Source organism: Aristolochia californica, unplaced genomic scaffold (assembly GCF_029961685.1).
Source record: "Aristolochia californica isolate CCGP_79_NKW_82.1479 unplaced genomic scaffold, dmAriCali1.0.hap1 SCAF_4, whole genome shotgun sequence".
In the NCBI taxonomy this organism is placed as follows: Eukaryota; Viridiplantae; Streptophyta; class Magnoliopsida; order Piperales; family Aristolochiaceae; genus Aristolochia; species Aristolochia californica.
The window spans coordinates 9,697,971-9,724,918 of NW_027182103.1; the positions used below are offsets into that span (position 1 = coordinate 9,697,971).

Here is a 26,948-nt window from a genome sequence, read left to right on the forward strand (position 1 = left end):
TATAAGATGTATATTACATAGAAGAGTTGATGCATGATTTACTTAGTATTAGTCAATTCTGTGATAAAGGAAATAAAGTTTCATTTGACAAAGATAAATGCTTAGTAAAAAAATGAGAATGATAAACTAGTTCTAGAGGGACATAGAAACATAAATCTCTATGTAGCTAACATAGTCAATTTACCCTCAACTATTGCCATCTATTTGGGTGCAAAATTTGATGAATCTTGGTTATGGCATAAGAGGCTAGGACATATAGGAATAAAATCCTTGAACAAATTAGTGAAAAAGATCCTAATGAGAGGACTACCAAATCAAAAATTTGTAAGAGAGAGACCTTGTGATGCTTACCAACTTGGAATACAACACAAAACTTCTTTCAAGGCTAAGAACGTAGTTTCAACCTCTCATCCTCTTCAACTAATCCACATGGACTTAGTTGGACCTACCTACACCTTAAGCCTAAATGAGAAGCTTTTCACCCTAGTGGTGGTTGACAACTATTCAAGGTTAACATGGGTATATTTCCTAGCCCACAAGGATGATGCTTTTCCACCCTTCGTTAAATTGTGAGAAAAAGTTCAAAAGGAACAAGGCTATAGCATTGTCAAAATTAGGAGTGACCATAGAAGAGAATTTAAAAATTCAGATATCGAAGAATATTGCACAAAGTATGGTATAGACCATACATTCTTAGCTCCTTGAAATCCTCAACAAAATAGTGTTGTTGAGAGAAGAAATTGAACCTTAATTGAAATGGCTAGAGCTATGCTTCATTCATTCAATATGCCACATAGGTTTTGGGTCGAAGTTGTAAACACAACATGTTATATCATTAATCGAGTGAGCATAAGGCCACTTCTCATCAAAACTTTGTATGAGTTGTATACGGACACCCTTTCCAATATTACTTATTTTAGAATCTTTAGATGCAACGTATTCATATTGAAAGAGCCAGAAAAAATTAGAGAATTTTGACTCTAGAGCTGATATAGGAATTTAAAAAAAAAAATAGAGAAATTTGACTCTAGAGCTGATATAGGAATTTTCTTGGGTCATTCTACTCATAACAAGGATTATAATTTTTATAACAAGACATCTATGAGAGTAGAGGAGTCGGTTCATGTTGAGTTTGATGAATTTGATTTGCCCATTCCAACTCCAACTCCAATTTCTGATGATGAAGAGGGAAACCCCTTCGATTCATCCTCAAGATCTCAACCTCAAGACCAAAATCTTGAATAGAACCCAATAACCGAGAAGATCCACCAATGGAGCCAAAGAACTATAAGTTCATGATCGATCATCCTCTAGAACAAATTATTGGTGACCCCTCAAGGCAAGATTACAACTAGAAGAGCAACGCATAAGACTATGGCAAATATTGCCTTCGTTTCTCAACTAGAGCCCAAATACTTTATCCAAGTAAAAAAATATCACTTTTGGATTATGGCAATGCAAGAAGAATTTAACCAAATTGAAAGAAACAAAGATTAGAATCTAGTTCCTAGACCCAAAAATTAACAAGTCATTGAAACAAAATGGGTCTTCAAGAAAAAAAACAAATGAAGAAAATTAACTAGTGAGAAAGAAAGCTAGGTTAGTTGCCAAAGGATATAACCAAGAAGGTATAAATTTTGAAGAAACCTATGCACCCGTGGCAAGACTAGAGGCAATTCGAATCCTTCTAGCCTATACTTGTCACATAAAATTCAAGTTGTACCAAATGGTATAAGTATGGCTTTCTTAAATGGGTACAACGAAGAAGAGGTATATGTTGAACAACCCAAAGGATTTGAAGATGTCAGTAAGTTTGACCATGTATACAAAGTACATAAAGCATTATATAGGTTAATGCAAACTCCAGGAGTGTGGTATGAAAGATTAAACGAATTCTTAGAAAAGAATAGATATAAGAGAGGAAGCGTAAATAAGACTCTATTTACTAAGAACCATGATCAATACTTGATTATCTTTAAAATTTATGTGGATGATATCATATTTGCTTCTAAAAATCTATCTCTATGTAAAGAATTTACTTGTGTAATGAAGAATGAGTTTAATGAGTGAATTCATATTCTTCCTTGGACTTCAAGTAACTCAAACCAAAAATGGCACATTCATATATTAGTCCAAGTACACTAAGGTATTGCTTAAGAAATTAAATAAAAAAAATCTTAAGTCAATTAGCTCACCCATGAGGTCGCCTTGAAACTTGACTCGGACAACATCGGTAGGGCCATAAATTAAAAACTCTATAGAAGCATGATAAAATCCCTACTATACCTTTCAGCCAGTAGACCAAATATAATGTTCTCGGTATGCCTATGTGCTAGATATCAATTCGATCCTAGTGAATCTCACTTAGTGGAAGTAAAAAGAATTTCTGTTATCTACTTGGGACATCCAAGTTAGGTCTTTGGTACTCAAGCTCTTTAGCCATTGATCTAGTTGGTTACTCGGATGCTGATTTTGTCGGTAGCAAGACTAATAGAAAGAGTACAAGTGGTAGTTTCCAATTACTTGCAAAAATGTTTGTCTCTTGGTTTTCCAAGAAACAACATTCATTTGCACTATCCACTACCGAAGCTGAATACATAGCATGTGCAAGTTATTGTGCTCATCTTCTTTGGATGAAACAATAACTAGACGATTATGACTTAGAGAAAAAAGAAATTTTAGTTCATTGTGACAACATGAGCACCATAATTCTAATTAAGAACCCGGTTCACCACTATAGATGAAAACTCATAGAAATTAGATATCATTTTATTAAGGAGCTGGTCCAAACCAAGGTTATTAAAATTGAGTTTATCCTCACCAAAAACCAATTAGCAGATATTTTTACTAAACCATTAGATTTGACAGTTTCTCTAAGCTTCACGGACAACTTGGCATGACCAACCCACCTCAATTCATTTTGAGCTTTAAGAACACATCCCATTATTGTAGTGCCAAAAGAGTGAAATGGAAATCAAAAGATTACATTTCAGTCACTTTGCTAAGGTCTTTGATCGATCAATAGAAATAGAATGATCGACCATTGACATTGTCTCATGTCTGTTTGAAATGGCTAGATTGATTTCTCTCTCAATCATATAAAAAATCTACTTTTCTTATCCTTCACTGATAGAGAAAAGAAAAAAATGAAAAAAGAGTTTGGTTGGTTGAAGGAGGAAGAGATGAAACTTCCGGGGAATGTCAATTATTTTATGAGAAAGTGAAGTTGTTTCTTATAAAATATTTCATGTAAAATCATTTTAAGAAATCCCCTAGTTAATCTTAGATACCTCACATTGTATCTAATTTTCTTTGAATTGGTAGAATGTGAAGAAGAAGAACAAGAAGGAAAGTAGTAATCAACCAAGAAGAAATATGTGATCTCAAATAATGGAGCATATTCACAACGAAGGGAGAGGATCGAAGCTACTCTTCAAGAGAGAAAATGTGGATCTCAAATCAGGCCAATAAAATTTTCTCTTAAGCTTCTATTTGTTTTTTTTCTTCCACAATTCCATCATTTTGAGAGAAAATTAGCAACTAAGAAAGAGTGAATTTTCTTCTTATTTTCTTTTCTCTCAACGATTCTCTGCTGCCAAGCAACATAAAATGACTTTTTCTCCCATTTTTTTTTTGGGGGTTCTTAACAAGCCCTAAGAATTTAAATTTCCTTCATTTTTGCAATCAATGCCAATCAGTTTTCTAGGTGGTATTGATTTATGAAATGCATTCCATTAAATAAATTACATGTTAATCAAGGTATTTTCCTTGTTTAGTCAATCGATGTAATCCAACATGTTATTGATTTGATTATTTGTTTACCATTTAAAAATTGATTAATTATATAATTTTAATTTTATTTGAAATTGAGCCTCCAAATATGACACCAAGCTTCTAATATCTATCTATTTGACTAATACCATCTTAATAATGTTTTTGTGATAGGTTTAGGTTGTGTAACAACTGACATTAGATTGTTTACTAAAGTAAAATGTTCATAATTAGAAGTGCAAAAGAAACTTTATTTTGTTGTAGTTAAGCATGAAAACCTGGTAATTATTGTATTTATGAGTTGCTACAGTATTTAGATCAAGAATGAATTGAATTAAATGTTTCAATGATATATTTGATAAATAGTGTAAATATTATATCAATGGGTGGTATATGTTACTAACTTTTTGATACTTTCTTAAATTATTCAACATATTCAAAACGTGACATTTTGTTGTGTAATAGGGAGAGGGTCAAACTCAATTCTTGTCAAGGTTGGCTACACCCATTTTTTTCTTCCTTATGAAAATTATTCTATTTACATGAATATAACTTACTTCGTTGTGTTTAAAAAACACTATTATGTCAAATTTATCATTAAAATTTGTTAAAAATAAGTAGAATAATAAAAACCTCAAAATATCCAACATAAATGCATTTAGGAGAATAAAAAAGTATAGAACAAAAGGAGAGTAATTTTTATGTATTTAATTCAACTTTAATGATAATTCAATGCACCTAAGTTTATATAAACTTTGTTGGCACAGGTAGTTTCTCAAGAGGAGGGAGGGGATTGAGATTATCAAATTAAAAGTGAGTTGTGCGTATAATAAAAAAAAATTCATGCATACAAGTAATTCAAGTTAAATATAAAATGCACATACCACAGGGACAAATAAATTTTTTGTTATCGATTTTCCCTTAGTGGTAGTCACCGCCTTAGAACCCTTACTTGTAAAATTTCCACTATACACTCTAATAGCTGGAAATTACAAAAGAGATTTCGGCTCTCTTTGGCCACGTCTAGCTCAATACACGATTTGTATAATCCTAGTCTCCCCAAGAGATTGTTGCTAGATTCTAACTCTAGGTAGGCTTTTTTTATCTAGATAAAATAGGTTTTAGATGAACCTTTCAAAAATACAAATAAAAGAAAGGTAAAAATTACACCCTTTCTTGGCTAGATGCTAATCCTTGAGAGATTCAAGCTTCATTCTCTTTTGTAGCACAGTGTGACATGATGAAGGAGCTTGGATTATATGAAGGCAAAGATTGATTGAAAGAGGAAAGAGATTTTTCAAATTGTGAGGCTCTCTATTTCACTCTAAAACACTTTTTAAAGGAAATGTGATCACTTCTCTACACATGGTTTGGTGGAGGTATTTATAGTTTCCCCAACTTAAACTAGTTGTTATTTGTTTGTCTGAAAAAAATGGTACTTTGATTGATTGATCACTGTAAAATGATTGATCGATCTATCCATCATTGTAAAGTGATTGATCGATTAATCGATCATAATGACTATTTTTTTGTCAGACAGTGACTTGTTGATTGATGGATTGACCGATCAATAAGTTACCGTTGGTCCAAAAAAGTTAATTTGATCGATCATTATTAAAGGTTAATCGATCAATCGAGATTCCCTCTAGCTGTGCATTCTGAGTATGATCAATTAGTGTATTTTCCCATGATCGATCATGTTTTAAGTCCCCAATGGGCAAGGTTCTATCTGATCGATCAGTTAGGTGGGATGATCGATCATGCGTTATAACATGAAATAACCATGACCTGGATGATTGATCAATCGACTATGGTTGATCGATCATGTTTTATATTTCTAGCCTGCACAATTCTAGATGATCGATCATTACCAGTGATCAATAGATCAATCCAATGCCAGTTCAAAAGTGTAGACTTTTAAAACATGAGAATGTTTTTTTCTAATTGCTCTAGCATATTCTAAATGATGTTTATGATGATTCTAAACGTATTTTAGTGTAAATTATAACTTAAAGCTCCGATTTCACATATGTACTTAAGGAAATGAAGTTTAGACATTTATCTATTAAACTTGAACTCTAGTCTTCTCATTGTCTTCTTATTTGTGAATGTTTCTTCAAGAGACGTTCTTCAATTGCTCTTGAGGTTTTGAGTTTTGGCTTGAAGCTTTAAACCTTGAGATACATTTAATCTTGAAGGTGAAATACCTGAAATATTTAGATTTTTAAGTTGTTTGATCAATTAAGTTTTGTTATAATCAAAAGTAATATGAGAGTCAACCTACGGTCAACAAACTTAGTGCTTAAGGTTCTTAAAGTCTTATATTCTAATTTATTTTAAATAATTTATCTAGAACTATCAAACTCTAACAAATTAGAGGATTGAACCAAGTTTAACCAAGCTCTTATCCAGATTTGAGACATACAAAACACTAGTAGAGGGAAAGGTAGGCCAATCTGACTAATTTTCACAGTTAGATTGGTGAAGCACTTACAGAGAGGATAGGGAGGAAGATGAAGATGGAAGAGGAGGACCGCAGGGTGGAGCCCATTGTCCTTCAATCTTTTTATTCATACGGATGGAGAATGGCCGAGGAGAACGGTGGGTGTTCTGGCAAGACACGGGCCAGAAGGGAAAGGGCCTCTCCTGCTGAGCCGGCAAAAGAAACGAAGGAGAAAGTGTGTCTCGTCTTTATAGATTGAACTTTTAGAGCTGTGGGGATCCGACTCCCATGGCGTTTACTCGATAGGATTCGGATGATATTAGCTAGGACGGTGGCTCCTTTCCATGTCCTTTTGCCAAAGACATCTTTTACCATCTTTTCTACCATTAACGCAAGAATCCACTCCAGCAGTTTCATATCCAAGCACCTAAATGCTCTAATGTTAACTCTGTTTATAACATTAGAAAGATTTATTTATTTATCTATGTCAAGGGAAGGAGAAGAAATGTATTGCTTCTTCTGTCCATTACAGAAAAGGTGATCTCCTTGTTTTGTTTACACAAAAAGACTAAAGGGAGGATGTTGTTTCTTCTCTCCCTTTTTTCTACCCTATAAAGGGTGGTTATTACACCCTCACTCTTTTTTTTTTCGTAAAGTGGGAGAGAGTCTATCAAAGGGAATGGAGGGTAGTCCCTCCCCTTAGAAGAAGAAACCGAAAAGGAAGAAATCGGTGATGAGAGTAAGAAATCGGAAACCGAAAAGGAAGAAATTAGTGATGAGAGTAAGAAATCGGAGACTGAGAGTAAGAAATCGAATAAGAAAAATGAAAAATAAGAAAGGCAAAATCGATATTCCCGCCGAATCCCCATTTTCGCTTCCTGATTGCCGAGAAGTCGAGAATGAAAGACAAAGAGTTGTCTCGCGAGCTTTTGAACCGAAACATGGTTCGATCGAGTTCAAGTTCAAGATCCAAATAAACCGATCTGGAAATGAGTCGTTCGTGAACCAGCTTAGTTAGATTCCACCCCTAAGTATAATAGAAACTGCAGTAGAAAGAACAAAGAGAGGAAATAAGAGCGTCCGAAAGCAAGAGCAAGAAGACACAAGTTATAAGAGAGAATGAATTCACTAAGAAATTTCACTTTTACTGAAAATGAATTCGTTAAGTAATTTATTTTTCACCCAAATATTTTATGTGCACTAACAAATTTTTATTTTTTACTAATAAAAATAATTTCACCGTCTATATCCCCCCCTGCACGCACACAAACTGATTTAGGATTTTCCAACGAGAACGAGTCAACCGCGGGTTTGAATTTAGAAGAAATAAGAGGGTTACGTGTGTCAAACAGGGGAGTTGGGGCATGAAGGGTCAGTCAGCAGTCACTCACCCCAAGTTGTTAAAATTCTTGGGCAGCTCTTACCGTACTCTGATGAAATCTGAAGAGTGGGCCGGAGACATGTGAGTTCGGTTCCAAAGCTGACGAGACACGGCCCCTCCCACCGCGCCAACTTGGAGCCTCCTCGGTCACTAACGAGAGAAAACCACATGGGAGAGGGGCGGAGGGGGACCATCTGCAGACGAGAGCTGTCTCGGCTCTTCCGGCCAAGCGCCTTCCCTCCCATCCACATTCCTTTTCCTTTATTTTAAACCCCCTCTTCCAAAAGCAAATCCTTTCTAGAAAAAAAGACCATCGACTCATGAAAGCCAGCACGCACAGTAAAGGAAGACAGCTGAAAAAGATGCTGGTTGGTGGTGGTTATAATACTCTCAACACTTGCCTGGTTCTCTCTTTCTCAAGCCAAATTTGAAACCAGTCTCAATTTCCAAAGCACCCCTGTTTCCCCACCAATTTACGGCCAAGCCGAACGTTTATCCGAACGGAGAAGAAAAGGAAGGGATTTCGAATCACCAGGAAAAAAGTAATGGCACTGAAGTGGTATTGTTTTGTCACGAGGGCTTTTGATTGAAAATTCAGAGACATCAGACGGAGTCGGCCAGAGTGGGCAGGACTGAGGTCAGCCGGAGGCGGTAATTTGGCTAATGCAATAATTTTTTACGTAATCACTCTCTGAAATGTAACCTTTACCGGAAGAAAAGGAGGACCAGCTTAGCCTTGCTAGAGAGAGAAACAACGAGAGGGGGGGGGGGGAGAAGGTGAAGGGCGTTTGGTCGAGTCCGGTCTTTTCCGTCCTGTCGGTATTAATGGTGGGATCAAACCGAGATCAAGGGCCGATCTGAGCGCAGCACCAGGGAGCTTTTATCGACCGATCCATGGTGACCCGGAATTGCTCGTGAGCTGCTGAAAAAAACTCGACGTCCGGTCGGTGAATTTTCTTCACGAGCACTCCTCACGATCGCAGCGGCTTCTTGGTGGTCTCTTTTCGCGATTTTTGCGCGGTGTGGGGTTTGACGTTGTGATTTGCGAACAGGGGAAATTTTAACTGCTTTTGCACTTGGAGTTTCTCGTCTGAGCAGTGGGTGGATGAGAACAACTGGGGTTATCTGTTCAGTGATCTGGTTATGAACTTTGGAAAGTGGCGGCTTATCTGTAAGAAGTGGGAGCTTGGAAGTGGAGGGGGTCGATTTCGCGTTTCAGGTGAGGATTTGTTGTGATTCTACTGTTTCATTTTTAAACTTTTGAAAATAGCCTTGGAGCTGATAGTGCTGGAAATCTTGGGTTGTAAGGAGAAAAAAATTAAAAAAAGTTGAGTAAAAGTAGATCGATTTTTAGCAAAGCAGTCTCGTCTTCGACCTAAACCCTGTTGGCATATAGACAGGATAACAAAATGAGTGCAAACAGCAATTAGAGGAGAAAATTCATTAAGGAACGAAAAAAATGGAAGATCTTTCGAAGTATGCGCATAGTCCGGTTCACTTGGCCGTTGCCTGCCGTGACCATGTCTGTCTCCGGCGAATCGTCTCTACTCTTCCTCGTCTTCCGAAAGCGGGCGAGGTGACTACAGAAGCCGAATCCCTCGCTGCCGAGCTCCAAGCTGATGCGGTGTCGGCCGTGATTGACCGCAGAGATGTGCCTGGGCGGGAGACTCCTCTTCATCTGGCTGTCCGTTTACGGGACCCTGTCTCTGCCGAGATTCTCATGTCTGCCGGAGCTGACTGGAGCCTCCAGAACGAGAATGGTTGGAGTGCCCTTCAAGAAGCTGTATGTACCCGTGAGGACTCTATCGCTATGATCATAGCTCGACACTACCAGCCCCTTGCTTGGGCCAAATGGTGCCGCCGACTACCAAGAATCATCTCTTCAGCAGGCCGAATTCGAGACTTTTATATGGAAATCACCTTCCATTTTGAGAGCTCCGTTATTCCATTTATTGGTAGAATTGCCCCCTCGGATACGTACCGCATTTGGAAGCGTGGGTCCAACCTCCGGGCTGACATGACGCTTGCCGGATTTGATGGTTTCCGGATCCAGCGGTCAGATCAAACCTTTCTGTTTCTTGGGGATGGTTTCTCCTCTGGGGATCAGGAATTACCACCAGGGTCTTTGATTGTACTTGCGCACAAGGAGAAGGAAATTACTAATGCTCTGGAGGGTGCTGGGCAACGCCCAACCGAAGCAGAGGTTTCTCATGAGGTTGCTTTGATGTCCCAGACTAATATGTATCGGCCTGGGATAGATGTTACCCAGGCTGAGCTGATTCCCCACTTGAATTGGAGAAGACAAGAAAGGACTGAGATGGTTGGGAGCTGGAAAGCAAAGGTGTATGATATGCTTCATGTGATGGTTAGTGTGAAATCAAGGCGAGTCCCAGGTGCCATGACTGATGAGGAGCTCTTTGGAGGGGAGGATAAGGACAGGATGGTAAGTAATGTTGACCATGAAGAAGAATATGATGATGTGTTGACTGCAGAAGAGAGGATGCAGCTACATTCAGCTTTACGAATGGGAAATTCAGATGGGTTTGTGGAGGAGGAGGACAATGGAGTCTTAGATTGCCAGGGAAATAGTGTGGGGGCCAACTGTGAGAATGGAGGACCGAATGGTGTTACTAAAGAGAAAAAGAGCTGGTTTGGTTGGAATAAGAAGGGACCAAAGAGCGGGATTGGTGATGATAATGATGACTCAAAGATCTTGACAAAATTCTCAAAGTTGGCGCCAGAAAGTGAAAACACAAAATTGGATGATCATCATAAAAAATCTTCATCTGAGTTTGTGAGGGAGGATAATGGAGATATTAAGAAAGCGAAGGAGAAAAGCAGTAAGAAGAAGAAGAAAACTGGTACTGGGAGCGAGTCTAAGCACGAGAGTGAGTACAAGAAAGGTTTGAGACCTGTTCTATGGTTGACACCGGACTTCCCTTTGAAAACAGAGGAGCTCTTGCCATTGCTTGATATTTTAGCAAACAAAGTTAAGGCTGTTAGAAGACTACGGGAGCTTTTAACCACTAAACTCCCTCAGGGCACATTTCCTGTTAAGGTAATTGTCAGTATGCATTCCTCCTGTATGATCCGCTTTCATTTTATTTCTCTTTTCTGCCATCCAGATTTGATTTCTTGACTATAGTGACTGGTTATTTTTCTTTGTTTTAGTTTCTTGACTAATCATGCCTGGAGTTTTCATTCCATTTATCTGACTGTTCTGCTTAACAATAAGGTTACCTGAATAGTTGTTTGAGTGGCTACCCATGTTTGTGTTTCAGATTTGTTTCTTTTGGTTGTTCGTCTCAGTTTATTAGTTTTTTTTAATTAAATAACTTTCAGAATCCTAAGTAATTCTCTTATGTGCTATGACATGAAGACTGTTTGGTGCAGTTATGAGCATATCTTCTACACTCTGCACTATGCTACATCTTGCTGTTGTGCTTATTTTTTGCGTTTTGAGTGCATAAGCGTTCTTCTCTTTAGATGTTGAACTTCATAACCTATGTGGCTATTGAGTCAAATGTGTAATCCACAATGCCTAAACCATTTCTTGTCTGTGTTTCCCTCATGGAAGAATTTGGATTTTTGTTTCCTCGACTGTTTTGTTTCTGTTTTTGCTCCAGTGAATCCTGCCACTGCACTTATCATTATATAATATTGCCTGCACCACATTACATAATAGAGGTAGATAGCTCTATGCAGGAAACTAGTTGAGCTTTTCAGGGAAAAAAGAATCATGTATGTTGTACAATGCAAATGTCATTCAAAAGCCTTCTTTAATGGAAAATGTAAGAAAATATGGAATCAGGGGCATTTTGGTCATTACACATGTATAATCATGATCTCTATTCACTTGGAAGGTCATAGGATAGTGATACATCAATTCAATTATATTTTCTTTTTTCGTTTTTGGCTTTATATGGCTGTATACAACAAACGCATGTACTAAGGGCAATTCTGTACTTTAAATTGTTTTTTAACTTAAGTGATATAAAAGAGATTAGGGCTCGAGTTTATCCCTGACAGCTGCTCCTCTACATGCAGCTTTCTCTTCTCTCTTTTCCTTCTTCTTACTCTTCTCTTTACTTCTTTATTATACAAATTTACATGGTATCAAAGCAATAAAGTTCGAGGTTGGGAAATTCTACACGGTCTCCATTTTTTTTAAGCCAGCAACTTTTCCTGGGAGAATTTCTACAAATTTGTTCTTCTGAATACTTAAAAATCAGATCTTTTCCCTTTTTCTTGTGCCATGACCACTTGGTTGATGGCTTGTACTGTCTATTTCAGCCGTTATTATGTGTTATTGTGTCCCTCGAGAGCTTTTTTCCTAGACCTGACTTGTGTTTGTGTAGACTAGTCTAAGTCTGTGCAATATAATTCATTGGAATTGTTAAACTGTTTTGGGTCTGAATTTGGTTAAGATTGTGGTTGAAGGATTGGATTTGGTTTCTAGGGTTTGTGACATATACTCTTAAGTTCAATTTTTGAGTATGCGCCCCCCTAAAACCTGCCCAGGTTATGTTTGGTAAAATAATTGTTTTTCTGGACTATTCTTGGTTGTGATTGTTTCTTGGTTGCTGTCTTATTTGGTTGTGGTAGAAATGGCCAATTAGTGGCTAGGTTATTACTTCAACAAACCCCTCTGAAAATTTTGAGAGCAAAGTCTGCCTTTCTATTTAAATTGATTCAGTGAAGTTAAATGAGAATAACTACTTAAATTGGTCAAGATCAGTGTTTTTGAAAGGCAAGAGAAAGGCTGAGTAACTTAGGGTGATCCTCCTAATCCTATGATAGAGGGTTGGGATGCAAACGACAGACAGGTAATGACTTGGCTCGTTAATAGTATGGAGCCTAGATTTGGTGACCAGGTGATGAGTTATAACACTTATAAGGAAATTTGGGTTACATCGGAATCTATCTTATCTTAGGAAAGCAATTTATCCAAAGTTTATGATTTGTATACCAAATATTCAGCATATGACGAAGTAACTATTCTGTTGTTAATTATTTTACTTAGATGTGAGGTGTCTTGCAAAAGATTAGTACGTTTCATCATTTTACTACAAATGTTGATCAACTCCGAAAAGAAAAGAATCAAATTCAAGTGGCACTTTTCCTAGAAGGGACTGGACCAGAGTATGATGCAATCTAGGCTTAGATGTTGGCAGAGATGATGAAGTGACCACTCTTGAGAAGACATTTAATCGGGTTATTCGAGTTGAAGGTGTAGTAGTGAATAAATGTGAGAAGAAAACTAAGACAAGTGAAACTACAACTCTCAATGGTAATTCTGCCCCTACTAAATCTAAAACCCCTAGAAGACGTGGAGGGGGTGGAAGAGGTCGTTTTATTTACAATCAACTCATGGTCTTGGACCTGGTGATAGAGGTGATAGAGATGTGTCCACTGTGGAAAAACTAATCACTTTTTTGACAAGTGCTGGGATAAATTCGTAAAACCAGTATGGGCCAACTTTAATGTGAATGAAGGTGAGACAATGTTCACTAATGGGACTCAAAAATTGAAACTCAACAGTTACTTCAGCGATTGAGTCAATTGATGTCCACACCATCATCCCCTACTTCACAATACATCAGATCCTCGTCCATTGCGACCTCTACATTGCGAGTGCCTGATTGAACGCTCTAAGGGAGGTGTTATATTCTTCAGCCAAGTATAGGGAAAGAGTGAAAGTAGAAGGTTAAGTGATTGGAAAAATTAAGTGAAGGTAGATGTAGAGGAGATGAAGAGGTAAGAGAAGGAAAGAATAATAGAAAAGAGTTGGGAAGCGAAGGGAAGAGAGGAGAAGAGAGTTGGCTCGTGAGAGAGAAGAGATGGGGAGGGAATTTAGGTTTAGGGGACGAGTGGGAAGAGGGGATAGAGAGGACAAAATGAGAGAGAGAGCTCGTGGAAAAAAGAGAAAAAAGTGAGTAACACAGAGGAAAGGGGAGCTGAGGCACGAGTAGGGAAGAAAGAGGGAGGAATAAGAGAGCAAAAATAATTAAAGGTTTAGGCTTTAGTTAATTTGCCCTAGCCAAGCTTCTTCTATTTATAATTTCTCCATTACATCAAATAAGAAATGTCTACTTTAACCAAGATTCTTAACTCTAAAGATTACATCAACAAGGAATTTAGAGATTACATTAAATAGAAAACTAGCAAACTAGAAATCCTAATAGGAAACTCTAATTAACACTCGCATCCAAAATGACTTTTTAACTTAAGACTCATTCTTTTGATTAGCCTTTTGACTTTTCACTAGAAAAATGGCCAAACTACCCCTAGGTTGGCGCCCAAGTCAATAATTACATTCCCAAATTACCTCTGGCTCCTCTTTCCATGCTCCATATCAGAATAATAGAAATTTATGAGTTCTATCAGTGCCAACATGGCAAACTCAAGTATGACTGCACTACATGTATCATCTAGTCCCTCATGGATCGTTGATTCTGGAGCATTCACACGTATGGCAGGTATGCTTACCTTGTTCTTGTTTGTATTTCCTTCATAATCTTATCAAAGTGGCTCCTTAATCGAGGGATCTATCTCATAGGTTCAGGGTGAGGCACTCTGCAATCTACATCACACATGTCACTATCACTTGTCTTGTTTGTTCCAAAGTTTCCAGTGAGTCTCTTGTCCATAAATAATAGTATTAAATCTTTGAATTGTTTTGTAACATATTACCCCACATCTTGTGTTTTTAAGGATTTTCAAACAAAGAAGACAATTGGTTTCGGGCATGAGAAAGAGGGGTTCTACTTTTTGGATGGTGTGTCTATTCCAACGATTGTGGCACTCTCAAAAAATACTTCACCATATTTGTGACACTTGAGTTTGGGACATCTTTCTCCATCTAAGCTATGTCACTTCCTTCTTTGCCATCTAATCTATCATTCAAGTGTGAATCTTGTCAACTTGGGAAACATCATAGAGCTAGTTTTTTAGCAAATTCCAGTCAGTGTTCCAACCTTTTTTAATTGGTTCACTCTAATGTATGGGGCCTATGTCGAGTCCCGAGTATCTTTGGTTCGAATATTTTGTGTCCTTTATAGATGATTTTAGTGGAGTGGCTTGGGTGTAACACCTTCGGGAGAAATTAGAATTCTTTGATATATTTACAAAGTTTTTCAATGAAATAAAAACCCAATTTGGTGTTTCCGTTCGCATCTTTCATACAGTTAATGGTCTAGAGATTCTTAACCAAAAGGTCAATTTTTTTTATGATTTGCATGGAATCATTTGTCAAATTTTGTGTATATATACACCTGTCAACAAATGAGGTAGTTGAAAGAAAGAATAGGCATCTACTTGGGGCTGCGCAGACCTTGTTATTTCAGATGTATGTTTCTTTGTCTTTTTGGTGTAATGCAATCTTAAACCTCATGTTATTTGATTAATTATATGTCATCCTTTGTTCTATGGGGGCCTATTCTCATACAAGTGTTAAAACCTCATTGTAGGTTATTTTGTTCATTCATTTAGTAATACTTGTAACAAACTGTCCCCTTGTCCCATCAAATCTGTCTCTTTGGATTATTCATGTCATCAATAGGGATACAAGTACTCGATCCTATTACAAGAAAACTTATATTTTTGCTGACATTATGTTTTTTGAGACTACACCTTACTTTGCATCATCTAGTGAGTCTCCATTGGTTGAATTGAGCCCATTTGAGGAGAGTTTTTGGTAGGGACACTAGTATGCCCATCGGACTCCAGTGGACCCACCAATTATGATCGAAATCATTTTTATAATTTCTTTTATTTTATTTTATTTTTAGTTTATCCTTTCCAATTTTATTGGATTTGATCAAATAGTGATCCTATCTATTTTGAATTTCAAATTTCAACTTTATTGTTAATTTTTCTTTCTTGGGTTTATTGGATTTGATTAGATAGTGATATTATCTATTTTTGAATTTTAAATTTCAATTTTAGTTATTTATTGGTTGTAACAGAATGTTGAAAGTAGTTTTGAAGATGAATTAATAAAATCCCTGTTTTTGGGCTCTCCCTCTCTCCCCTTTCTTCTTCTCTTCCCCTTCTTCTTTCTTCTCTATTCTTCTTCTTCTAAATTATTCTTTGCAATTTTCCTATTTCTCATTGTCAACTCTTCTTTCTTCTTCTCGCTATTTTCTCTCCCTTTTCCTCCCTAATCCAACAACTAATTGGCATCACATGCATCAATTAAACATTCGTGCCTTGTCCCATATCAATTTGATATCAGGGTGAAAATCTTGCCTCTTCCTTCTCCTCTCTCTTTTTCTTTCTTCTCTCTTCTGACAGCTTAACCGTTCCTTGCCTCTTCCCCAACTGTCGTCAAAGCACTTCCCCTCAAATCAGAGCGAAGGTCCCATTGGCAAACCAAATTCAAAGCATTGTCCCTTCTTTGTCCGGTTCTTCTGTTGAGACACCTCCCATCAAGACTCGATCCGCAATCATTGACCTAGTCACCGATCACTTCGACCAGAGGACTGTCTGACCACCTCCCGACTCGAACCAGCCCCTGTCCTCGAAACTCGTAGCTGTCCAAACTTCTGGGATCATCCAAGCTCTGAACTTAAAGCCAGAATCATAGCAGAACAAGAAAAAAAAAAACGAAAACTTCCGCCAAGTGATGCTACAATTCCGACATCGCTACCATCAATAGAAGCAGATGGCATAGAACGAAGAAAAATTGTTATGGTCCCGGATCTGTCACATGGATTCGTAGGGAGGAGGAAGAGGAAGAGGAAGACGAAGATCAAGCCAAAGGGAAGCTTGAAAACCCTAGGTGTGTTAAGAAGAACACACACCCCTAAGCTCATTGAGGAGAACTCAAAACCCTGTTTAACCTAAAAATCAATGCTTCTTTTTCTCATTACTCTTATCCCTTAAATAGGGTTCACCCTTACCGGGTTTAAGATAAAATATTACAAAAATACCCCTATAAATGAAATATTCCAAAAATACCCCTGTGGCTTAAAACTGAAATAAAATGAAGTAAATTAAATAAAAATAATTAAAATAATAATGTTATTGTGTGCATAACATTACACCCCTCTTGGGAGAAAGAGCTTGTCCTTAAGCTCGAAGGTAGGGTCTGTATGCCGACATCTCCACCTGGTAGCATCCGTGGTAGTTGTGTCCGCCCTCTAGACTCCCAAAACTGGAGCATTCCACCCTAGTAGCAGTTTTTTTTTTTTTTTGGCCTAAAGCCTCCTTACCATTCTCTCTTGTCAACCCCACCTGGACCATTGTCTCTGCTGCTGTTTGCACTCTGGAGGCCTCTCTTGGCCTACCCCATGGGGTACTCCGCTCTTCACCTTTCGTATAGGAGATACCTTCTTTGGCCTGTTTTTGGCAGTAGTGTCCTCTTCATCATCATCATCTTCATCAACATCTTCATCATCTTCATTCTCATCCCCTTCTATATCATCAAACTCGTCACCCTGAACAGCCTCTCCAGTAAACCTTGAGACAACATGTGGGATAATTTTGTCTCTGATGGTGGATCCAATATCATAATCTTGTTCCATTTGATTCTAAAGTTGTTCAGCAGTTTCTGCATCAATATCATCATCATCATCAGGGAATTGTGGAGGACTGAAGAAATTAAAGAAACTTTCACACTTTTCTGGTTTTGTGATGGGTTTGGTGTTCGTTGATTCCTTTTTAGGCTTCTCCAAAACCTTTTGTGTCAAGTTCTTCCCTGGAAGCCACTGAATCTCTATCCCTGTTACTTTCTCCAAAATGGGTTCATCCTCATCGATCATGTGATAAGTTTTGACCAAGACAGTATTTGTAAAATATGGATTGAGATAAAAAAAGAACTCCAGCTTGCAGCCCTTGGGATTATCAATCCTAGAGCACTTGATATCTTTCAAATAGTTAAGAGCCCCTTCATCACGCTCTTGTATCTCCTCTGCCAGCACTTCATTAGTTTGCATTGTTGTAAGCCAGAATTTGGGAACACCTTTCTCCTCAACTGCATTTTCTTGTTCAGAAACCTCCTCAACAGGTGGTGTAGATTCTTCGATTTCAATTACCCCATTTACTATTGTTAAGTTGGGTCCAAGGCCCATCCCAAAATGACTAGCCACCTTAGGAAGCCTTATTCTCAACTAATAAACTCAAGATATTTGTACTCACTAATCCATGTGGGACTATTCCTTAACACTCCCCCTCACGTGTAGATCCTCTTTTTGTGGTTCTACAAATAGATAATTTAAGAGTAGGCAGTTTAGGTGTAGGCCCTCTTTTGTGGCTCTACAAGTAGATAGTTTAAGTGTAGGTCCTCTTTTGTGGCTCTACAAGTAAATAGTTTAGGTGCGGGCCCACATATGAGTACCTGTTCTGATACCATATTATGTTGGGTCCAAGGCCCATCCCAAAATGACTAGCCACCTTAGGAAGCCTTATTCTCAACAAATAAACTCAAGATATTTGTACTCACTAATCCATGTGGGACTATTCCTTAACAACTATCTCCTATTTCTTGGTATATATTGGGTCATAAAGTTTCTGGTACTTGGCTGCATTATATTTATCAGTTTGTAGGGTCTGCTGTGTTGCCCTTATCTGCACTGCAATAGCAGCAGCCATATGAGATAGCAGCATCATCTTGGGCTCAAGAGCTCCACTACATGCAGTAAGAACAGACATTACCGTCACTGCTGCTACTACTTTCTGAATAATCAGCACTGGTTGCAGCAGTGGCACTGCTGGCAACACTGGATTCTGCAGTGCCACAGCAGCAAGCTTCTTTTGCCCAGCAAAATCAGGAGCCCCCAGTCGTCCTCCTTGAAGGATATTTCCCTGTAAATCAGAGAAGATCTCTGTCATCTCCTTGGCAATCTCTGGATCCTCACTGTAACTCTTGTAGCAACGGCCCCATCTGGGGTCTCTGCAAACAGCAATACATGGAGCAAAAACGTACTGAATCCCAGTGGCCGTGATTTCCAAAACAACTTCTTCTCCAATCATCTTCACAAGCTGAGGATCCAAGTTCTTCAAGGACAGGTTCACCCCTTGGAACTTGTCTACAGTCTTCTTATTATTCTGCTCAACCCATCCCTTCAATTCCATCTCCCTTTCTGATTTCTTCTGGGCCTTCCCAACATACCACTCTTTGTCATCAATTTTTTTCCCATTAAGCTCCTCAACAGCTAGAGCAGCATCTTCTGTATTCGCAAAGTTAACAAATCCAAAACATTTGGATTTCCCATCTCCTTCTCTCATTACTACAGTCATCAAATCTTCACCCCTGTCCTGAATACCCAACAAAATTGCATTACCTTTCTTTTTAGAACCAAGAAATGACCAATTGGACTTACTGTCCCGTGAATCTCCTATCACAGCAGGGCCCTTAGAACTACCTGTTATGATAGCATATATACCATTCAACACATTTCTCAAGTTCACTTCAGGAGGTCTCTGAAATTGTTGAGTAGAAATCTGAGAATCCTCGCTTGACTCATTTCCTCCATCAAGAAGATCTAACTTCAAAGGCAATTGATAAGTGAACGCTTGCTTGAAAGGCATTGGCCCTGAGGCACAAGTACCCTTTCCTCCAGAGGCAGTCCGCACACAAGGTTGAATACCCAACAAAAGTTCATCACCCTGCCCTGGTTGAAGAATTTTAACAAACAGTGGTCGAGCAGCATACAAATCATCCACAAAATTAAACACAAGGTTACCAAATTGATACGGAACATGCACATTGCTGCTGTTCACGCCAATAGAAAGATAAAACAGCATCCAAACAAATATTTCTATCCTTCCCAGCATCCCCAGAAAAATTCCCTCTCGGAAGTCATACACACAAGCCGGAAATGCGTCAAAATGGTTCTGTTTCTTTGCTTCCCGGAACAGAAAACCACGTCCAAAAATTCGAGCAGCGTCGCTGCTGCTCGGCCCCTTGGAGCTCCTTCACCCCCATGGAAAAATCGTTGATACATATCAATTGAGGGTGTGTTAGAAACTTACCCAAAAATACGTTGATGTGGGTTCCCCGCTGGCCTACCGAGAGCGAGATTGACACTGAGAGTGCGAATCCGGTAGCCAAAGCCCACAGGATTTGTTTCCGTTGGCGCATCCTCTTTTTCCGGTCACGAATAGCAGCCCTTTAGGGCTTCGCTGCTTGTAATTTTTCCGAGACAGTGGAGGGACGACTGAACTGATTCGCCGAGACAGAGGCATATCGGAATTTTTCCGTCTGCTGTTCTGGGAGACATTTTGCTGGCTGTGAGAAGTGATTTTTTGAGGTCGAACCCAAATCAACCTTTACCAACGAGATTTTGGCAGAATACTCTTCCGATTTCCCAAAATCTGGGTCCCCGCCGTCTGATTTCGGAAGTTTGGGGAGCTTTTCCGAGACAGCGAGTTCTCTGATTTCATGTGTCTTCTGTTGGGGGAGATTTATGGCGTCTGGTGAGAAAAGGTTTGATGCTGAACCCCATTCCAAATTTTCCTACGAAGGGTGTGCTGAATACCTTTCCGATTTAGGAATTTTTGAGTCCCCAAATTCGGATGTCACCGCCGCTGGAGAGACAGAGGGCTCTTTGATTTCTTGCTTCTCTTGCCCGTCCGAGACAACGTCTCGATCGACTGCCTCTCGTTTGGTGCTTATTTCATGCTTGGAGATTTGAGGTCGTATGACCTTTTCTGCGACAGCCAGTTGCTTCCTTGCATAATTTTTTTTATGAAGCTGTACGCCATTCACGTATTATTTCCCCTTCATTGCGAATACCCCGTGCACGTTCTTCTGCCACTTCTCTACACATGGCTATCCATTCTTTTAGGGATAATTCTCTACACACGGCAATCCGTTCTTCTAGGGAATGGCTCATTGTGTTCCCGCTCTGATACCGGTTGTTATGGTCCCGGATCTGACACATGGATTCGTAGGGAGGAGGAAGAGGAAGACGAAGATCAAGCCAAAGGGAAACTTGAAAATCTTAGGATCGTTAAGGAGAACGCACACCTCTAAGCTCGTTGAGGAGAACTCAAAACTCTGTTTAACTTAAAAATCAATGCTTCTCTTTCTCATTACTCTTACCACTTAAATAGGGTTCACGCTTACAGGGTTTAAGATAAAATATTACAAAAATACCCCTATAAATAAAATATTCCAAAAATAACCCTGTGGCCTAAAACGGAAATAAAATAAAGTAAATTAAAAAAAATAATTAAAATAATAATGTTATTGTGTGCATAACAAAATCTTCATCGCCTGATCAAGCCGTCACCGTTGATGCAAAATTGTCCACCAAGGCATCCCGCCGTCACAAAATCATCCACCGATGCATCCCTACGCTGAGATCGTTGTCGCCAATGTCGAGTTTCTCAATGCTCCATTTCTCCCTTTCGATCTCGAACTAGAACTTCGATTAATCAGAAGCTTCTGATTATTCTGAAGCTCATGGAGATTAAAAAAAGGAAAAGGGTTTAGAAAAAAATAAAATCTTACGATCCAAAAAGCTGCCTGCCTTCGCCGCCCTTCGAGCAGGCCTCCCCGCCGATAGCTGCCACTATCGGCCGTTGTTAGACATGCGGCACGACTATCCATTGCCAACTACAGCCGAACCTACCCGACCCCCGCCGATGCTACAAACGCAGTCATTTGACACCGGCATCCGTCAATGCTGTCTAGCCATCACCGAACTCCTCATCTCTGCCAATCGCCGGCGTCGTGCCTTGCCTGAATTTCCCCACCTTGCGTTGTCTCTGCCGCACCAACGAAGGGACGACCTAACTCCCAAGAGAGGCAATAACCACCACCCCGATGCTCCTTAGTCCGTGCATGTGCTCGTTCACATGTGTGGAAAAATATAATTTTCAAAAAATATATATAAACAAAACCTCCCCCATTTGTGAATTTTGGTTTGCATTTGAATAAATCCAGGATCCCGTTTGTTCAGGTACTATCCAAACCCCTAGAGTTAAACCCAATGGAGTCGAATTCTCCAATAGCGGGAGAATTAGTGGGGACGCCAGTATGCCCATCAGGCCCACCAATTATGATTGAAATCATTTTTATAATTCCTTTTATTTTATTTTTACTTTATCTTTTCTGATATTATTGGATTTAATTAGATAGTGATATTATCTATTTTGAATTTTAAATTTCAATTTTATTTTTAGTTTATCTTTCCTGATTTTATTAGATTTGATCAGATAGTGATCTTATCTTTTTTTAAATTTTAAATTTCAATTTTAGATATTTATAGGTTGTAACAGGATGTTGAAAGTAGTTTTGAAGGTGAGTTAATAAAATTCCTATATCTGGTATCTCTCTCTCTCCCTCTCCTTTCTTCTTCTTCTTCCCCTTTTTCTTTCTTCTCTAATCTTCTTCTTCTAAATTATTCTTCTTAATTCTCCTATTTCTCATTCTCAGTTCTTTTTTCTTCTTCTCTATTTTCTCTCCCTTTTCCTCTCTAATCCAACAACTAATCAGCATTTCATACGTCAATTAACATTTGCGCTTTGTCCCACATCAGTTTTGTTGTCTGCAATCCACTTCTATAGCTGTTATGGATATTTTAAGTGTAGGTACCGCACCTATTCATCCATCACCTTCAAAGTCACTGCAAGTGTATCAACATTGACATGTAGCCTCCTAATCAACTTTTTTGGCACCATGCACTGATGACCAACATCAACAAAAATCCCCTCTGCTCCAGCCATTGCATTCTTCATCTACAGAATCTGAATTCTCTAACTTATACTTGCTCATTGGGCTCCGAAAAGCAAAAAGATCATGTACTTCTCATCTAGTACACAAATGTGTGTCCTTTGACTGTTTGTCACCATCCAATAAATCCTTTGCCTTGTCTCTGTCTAATTTTTCTATTCCTCATACGGTGTAGGATGCCTTAGTGGAAACAAGTTATAGATGAAGCGATGGAGGCCTTAGTTTCTAGAGGTACTTCTTGGGTATGTTGCCCAAGGGGAGACTGGGAAAATGTGCAAATTGGACAAGAGTATTTATGGTCTTAAACAAAGTCCTAGTGCTTGGTTTGAAAAGTTCAACAAGGAAGTTATGAATTTTGATTTTGTGAAAAACCATTGTGATCATTTCATGTTTGTGTTAAGGAGACAATTTGGGGTTGTTGTTCTTGTTGTATGTGTGGATGATATTGAGTTATTGGTCCTAAAAGGATTCAACAAGTAAAAACACATTTGACGGAACATTTTAAGATAAAGGATTTAGTACAGCTAAAATATTTCCTTGGTATTGAGGTACGCTGAAGTAAAAAATGTATTGTTCTATCTGAGAGGAAGTACATTTTAGATATTTTACAAGAGTATTAGTCTATTGGGAGCACGTCTAGTGGATGCTCCCTTTGAAGTCAACACTAGTCTTCACGATGACTAGAACCCTGAATTTAAGGATAGTATTCAGTATAGGCGTTTGGTGGGTAAGTTGATTTATGCCATTATTACTAGGCTATACATATCGTTTGCAGTGAGAGTTGTTTGCCAATTATGAAGAATCCACACAAAATTACAATTAATTGCTGATCTAAATAATTTGAAAGGAGCTCTTAGAAAGGGTCTATTACATAGTGAGTGAGCTCATATGGGTAAAATAAGTTATTGTTGAGTTGGGATTTTACATTACAGTGCCTATTATGATTATGAAGCGTGATGATCATGTAGCAATTTTTATAGCTATCAATCCAATCTTCTATGAGAGAACCAAGCATATTGAAGTAGACTGATATTTTATCAAAGATATTGTAATGCAAGGGAAGGTTGTTACACTATATGTGAAATCATTGAACAACTCAACGACATCTTTACTAACCTCTTGGAAAACATAAGCCTTCGATGTTTTGTAACAAGCTGTGATTGTTTGATATTTACACTCCAGCTTGAGGGGGTGTAAGAAAATATAGAATGAGGGGCATTTTAGTCATTACATATGTATATTCATGATCTCTATTGGCTTGGAAGGTCATAGGATAGTGATACATCAATCTGATCATATTTTTTGTTTGTTTTTTGGCTTTATAGGGCTGTATACAGCAAACACATGTACTAAGGGCAATTATGCCCTTAGTTGTATTTTCACTTAAGTAATACAATAAAAGAGATTAGGGATTGAGTTGATCCCTAACGGCTGCTGCTTTACACATGCCTTTCTCCTCTTTTAATTCCAGCATTAGTGTAAACTAATAATAATGGCTATTACTGTTGCATTAGAGAATAGAATTGACTATTTTTGTCTTACTTCAAGATTTTTACGTTCCTCTACTCTTGTTGATGGTGTTTTTTTTTTTTTTTTTTGAAAAATGATGTATCTATTAACAAAAGAATTACAAAGAAACAGGGAACAAATCCCTAACAACAAGAGATTGAAAGGTTGTTCCTGACTTGGCAAACACATCTTGCCACCGAGTTAGCAGATCTCAGAATGTGAGACCAAATACAAAAAAATTGAAAAGCAATTTGAAGAAAACTAGCTAGCCCATTTAAAAATAAAGTAAATGAAAAAGAAAAATAGATGGCCTGTTCCAAAAGAAACAAAAAAAAAAAAAAAAAAGTAAGCTAGCTAGCAGGAAAATATCTGAAAATGGAAATTGCCTATCCAAATAGAGCTTGTTAAGAAAGAGCAAAGAAGAAAATAGCTATTGATCATCCACTCCATGAGAAGCTGCAAGCGATAAAGTGGGTCCATGCCTTCACCTGTAGACTAGCATGTCATGTAAAGTCATTGCGCCTGATGGCGCCAACTATTTGGTTTCATAACTTTGCTTATGTCATTTTCCTTTGCTTATCTAATTTTCCTTTCCCCTCTGGTATTCACCAGAATCAATGGCAGTGACAGTGAATTGTTGCATGGCAATGACCTTTGGCAGGTACTGCTGCCTCTCTGTCATCCTCAACCTCCTTTTCTTCTTTGCTTCACCATCACTGGCTGAACTGGCTGTGGGATTGGCAGCTGCTACTGCCCAGTTTGAAAGATGCACTGACTTGGTGAGATATCTTCTGGGAATAGAGTTTATAGGAGAGAAATAAAGGGAGAAAGAATTGAAGAAAATTCATCCTTGGAATAGAATTCTAAATATTAACCTCCCTTTAAGTACTTCTAACTTTTGTAGTTATCCATTTTTTTAAAAAAACCTTGTCTTAATATAATCTATATGTGGAAAAGGATGAGTATCTTCTAACTAAAAGACAAACTGATATCCCAAAAACAGTAGTGGATGCAAAATTTATTGTAAATAGCATGTCAGGCAGGGGAACTTCAGTCCTGCAAGGCTGTGAGTTTTGTACAAGGGGCAAGTTATCAGCTTTTCCACTAAGACAAATCTCCATATTTGACTGATCTTGGTGGCCATCTCTAGCGTATAACGAGACAACATTTGCAGATTAGGTTAGGTTGCTGCAATTTCTTAGAATAGATGAATCAAGCAATAATGCCTGCTCTACCATTGAAACAACAAGAAGGCGATGGTTCTCATTTCGTGAAAACTAGTTTGGCGAGCAGTGATTTGCCAAGAGAGGGGAAAGTACCTTCAATCCAGAGTGATGAGCAATATATAAAGCTAAGTTACTTGTATCTCTGCAGTGGCTTGAGTGGGTATACACTACTGGTCTAGTTTTAATTTAGTCCTTGCAGTTACTCTAGTTTACTGTGGCATTTAAAGGTCTATGGTGGCTGCCATGAATCTCAGAATATCAGGGGAAATATGGATATGTAGGATCATATAGAACCGCAAAGTTTGTCTCTCTCTATTTTGGTTCTTGTGTTTTGTTTTTGTTTTGTTTTTCCTGCTTGTTATTGAATTGATATAGAACCTTGGAAGTCTGAAAGTTAAATGCAGTAGGAGAGAAATTACAAGCTATAACCAACTCCATGGTCCAGAACGTCTCTTGGGGTTTTCTGCTATACTCTGTGTAGCATTCTCATGTTTGTGTTCATATCTTGTATCATAATGTATTTGTTAGATGTCGAAGCAGGGAGTTATCTTCTAAATGCTGTGCAATGAACATTCACTGTTCCATTTCGTTTAATCATTTGTAATAATGTTTCAGTCGAATGTTGATCTCAATCTGCCTTCTCAGGTTGCAATTCCAATAGTTCCAACTATCAGGGTTCTAGTTACTTTCACCAAGTTCGAAGAGCTTCAGGCATCTGAGGAATTCTCTACTCCTCTTTCTAGTCCTGCACATTTTCAGGAAAGTAAAGCCAAAGAATCAGAGACAGCATCTTCTGTGTCATGGATTTCATGGATGAGAGGCAGCCATGGTCAGTCTAGTGACACCGAGAGCCGGTCTGGAAAGGATGAGGTAGACCCTTTCCTCATCCCGTTTGACTATACTTGGGTGGATGCAAATGAGAAGAAGAGGCGGATGAAAGCCAAAAAGGCAAAGAGCAAAAAGGGTAAGAAGCAGGGACCCAGAAACACAGAAGAGCAACAGCAGCTGATTGATGATTTGGATGATTAGCGACAAGATTAGCAGATTAATTTATTTATTGACCTCTTGAAAACAAGAAGAAAGAGTAGTAAATGTCTCATCTGTTTTCTGCCCTTTTTGGGGGGAGGGTTTGAGAAATATGTTTAGGGCCTTGTTTATACCATATCTTTTTGGCTTGCATGTGCCATAACAATTTAAGGTATTTTCCCCACATCTTTAATGATCGTTTATTATTTCTTCCTATTTGCCATTTGGATTTCTTTTAGATTTGTGCGTTGTGCAATTGCGGTTTTCCCGGGTGGTGCTATAGATTTTGAATTTTTCAAATTGTGTCCGCATTTTATGTAATCACCAAAGAGAATGTGGAAAGAGAGAGAGCTTCGATGAAATTGCTACCGATGGTCTGGTAAATAATTGGGGAACCTGATTTTCCATGGTGCTCTGTGGTTTGCTGCGGTGCATCTAGGTGGAGGATGTGTTGAAGAATGATTTTGAGGTTATGATGTCATTCTCGTGAATCTTCTCTGCATACCCAAGGAAAAGTTCCGCTTCCAGTTATTTTTCTGTGAGGCCTTGAGACTGAGTTTCCTGGAAACTCCTTGGTAGGTAGCCTGAAGGGGCGTCAATCGGTGTTGAGTTCTACATTTTTCCTGCAATTGCTGTCAGAATAGTTTACTTCATCTTCAAGAAGGGCGATTATAATAGTACCCCGACATCTGAGCCTTTCATTATTTCTATTGTGAGTTTGCAGTTCTTACCTTATGCATATATTGTCGTCTATAAAAGTCAGCATGTTGCGCTTTTTTCATTCCTTCTCTGGATCAAGCTTTTCATGTTTTACTACCTCCTCAGACTAAGCAAAGTTCTATTCTTGTTCATTCTTGCAGATTTGATGTTCATTTGTTGATAAACTTTTTGCAAGATCTTTGTGTTTGT

At 38.4% G+C, this 26,948-nt stretch overlaps 1 protein-coding gene and 1 pseudogene across 2 annotated transcripts; one reads left to right on the top strand and one right to left on the bottom strand.

The window, feature by feature from the left end:
* Positions 1-8,372: 8,372 nt before the first annotated feature.
* LOC137964026 (uncharacterized) lies at positions 8,373-26,740 on the top strand. Of its 2 annotated transcripts, none has more exons than XM_068811287.1 (3): positions 8,373-8,814; positions 8,992-10,653; positions 25,659-26,740. In XM_068811287.1, the coding sequence occupies exons 2-3, from the start codon at positions 9,055-9,057 to the stop codon at positions 26,040-26,042; spliced, it is 1,983 nt and encodes a 660-aa protein (XP_068667388.1). In that variant the 5' UTR covers positions 8,373-8,814; positions 8,992-9,054; the 3' UTR covers positions 26,043-26,740. The 2 variants fall into 2 exon arrangements, with proteins under 2 accessions (XP_068667388.1, XP_068667389.1); XM_068811288.1 differs by having other exon boundaries at positions 8,996-10,653.
* On the bottom strand, positions 16,823-17,668 carry LOC137962055 (nucleosome assembly protein 1;3-like; annotated as a pseudogene).
* Positions 26,741-26,948: the final 208 nt, after the last annotated feature.

What these genes read in the sequence shown, in the direction of transcription:
- LOC137964026 (XM_068811287.1), top strand. Translation starts at nt 9,055, where the DNA reads ATGGAAGATCTTTCGAAGTATGCGCATAGTCCGGTTCACTTGGCCGTT. An exon ending in AGGGCACATTTCCTGTTAAG is followed by an intron (nt 10,654 to 25,658) that starts GTAATTGTCAGT and finishes CTGCCTTCTCAG; the next exon opens with GTTGCAATTCCAATAGTTCC.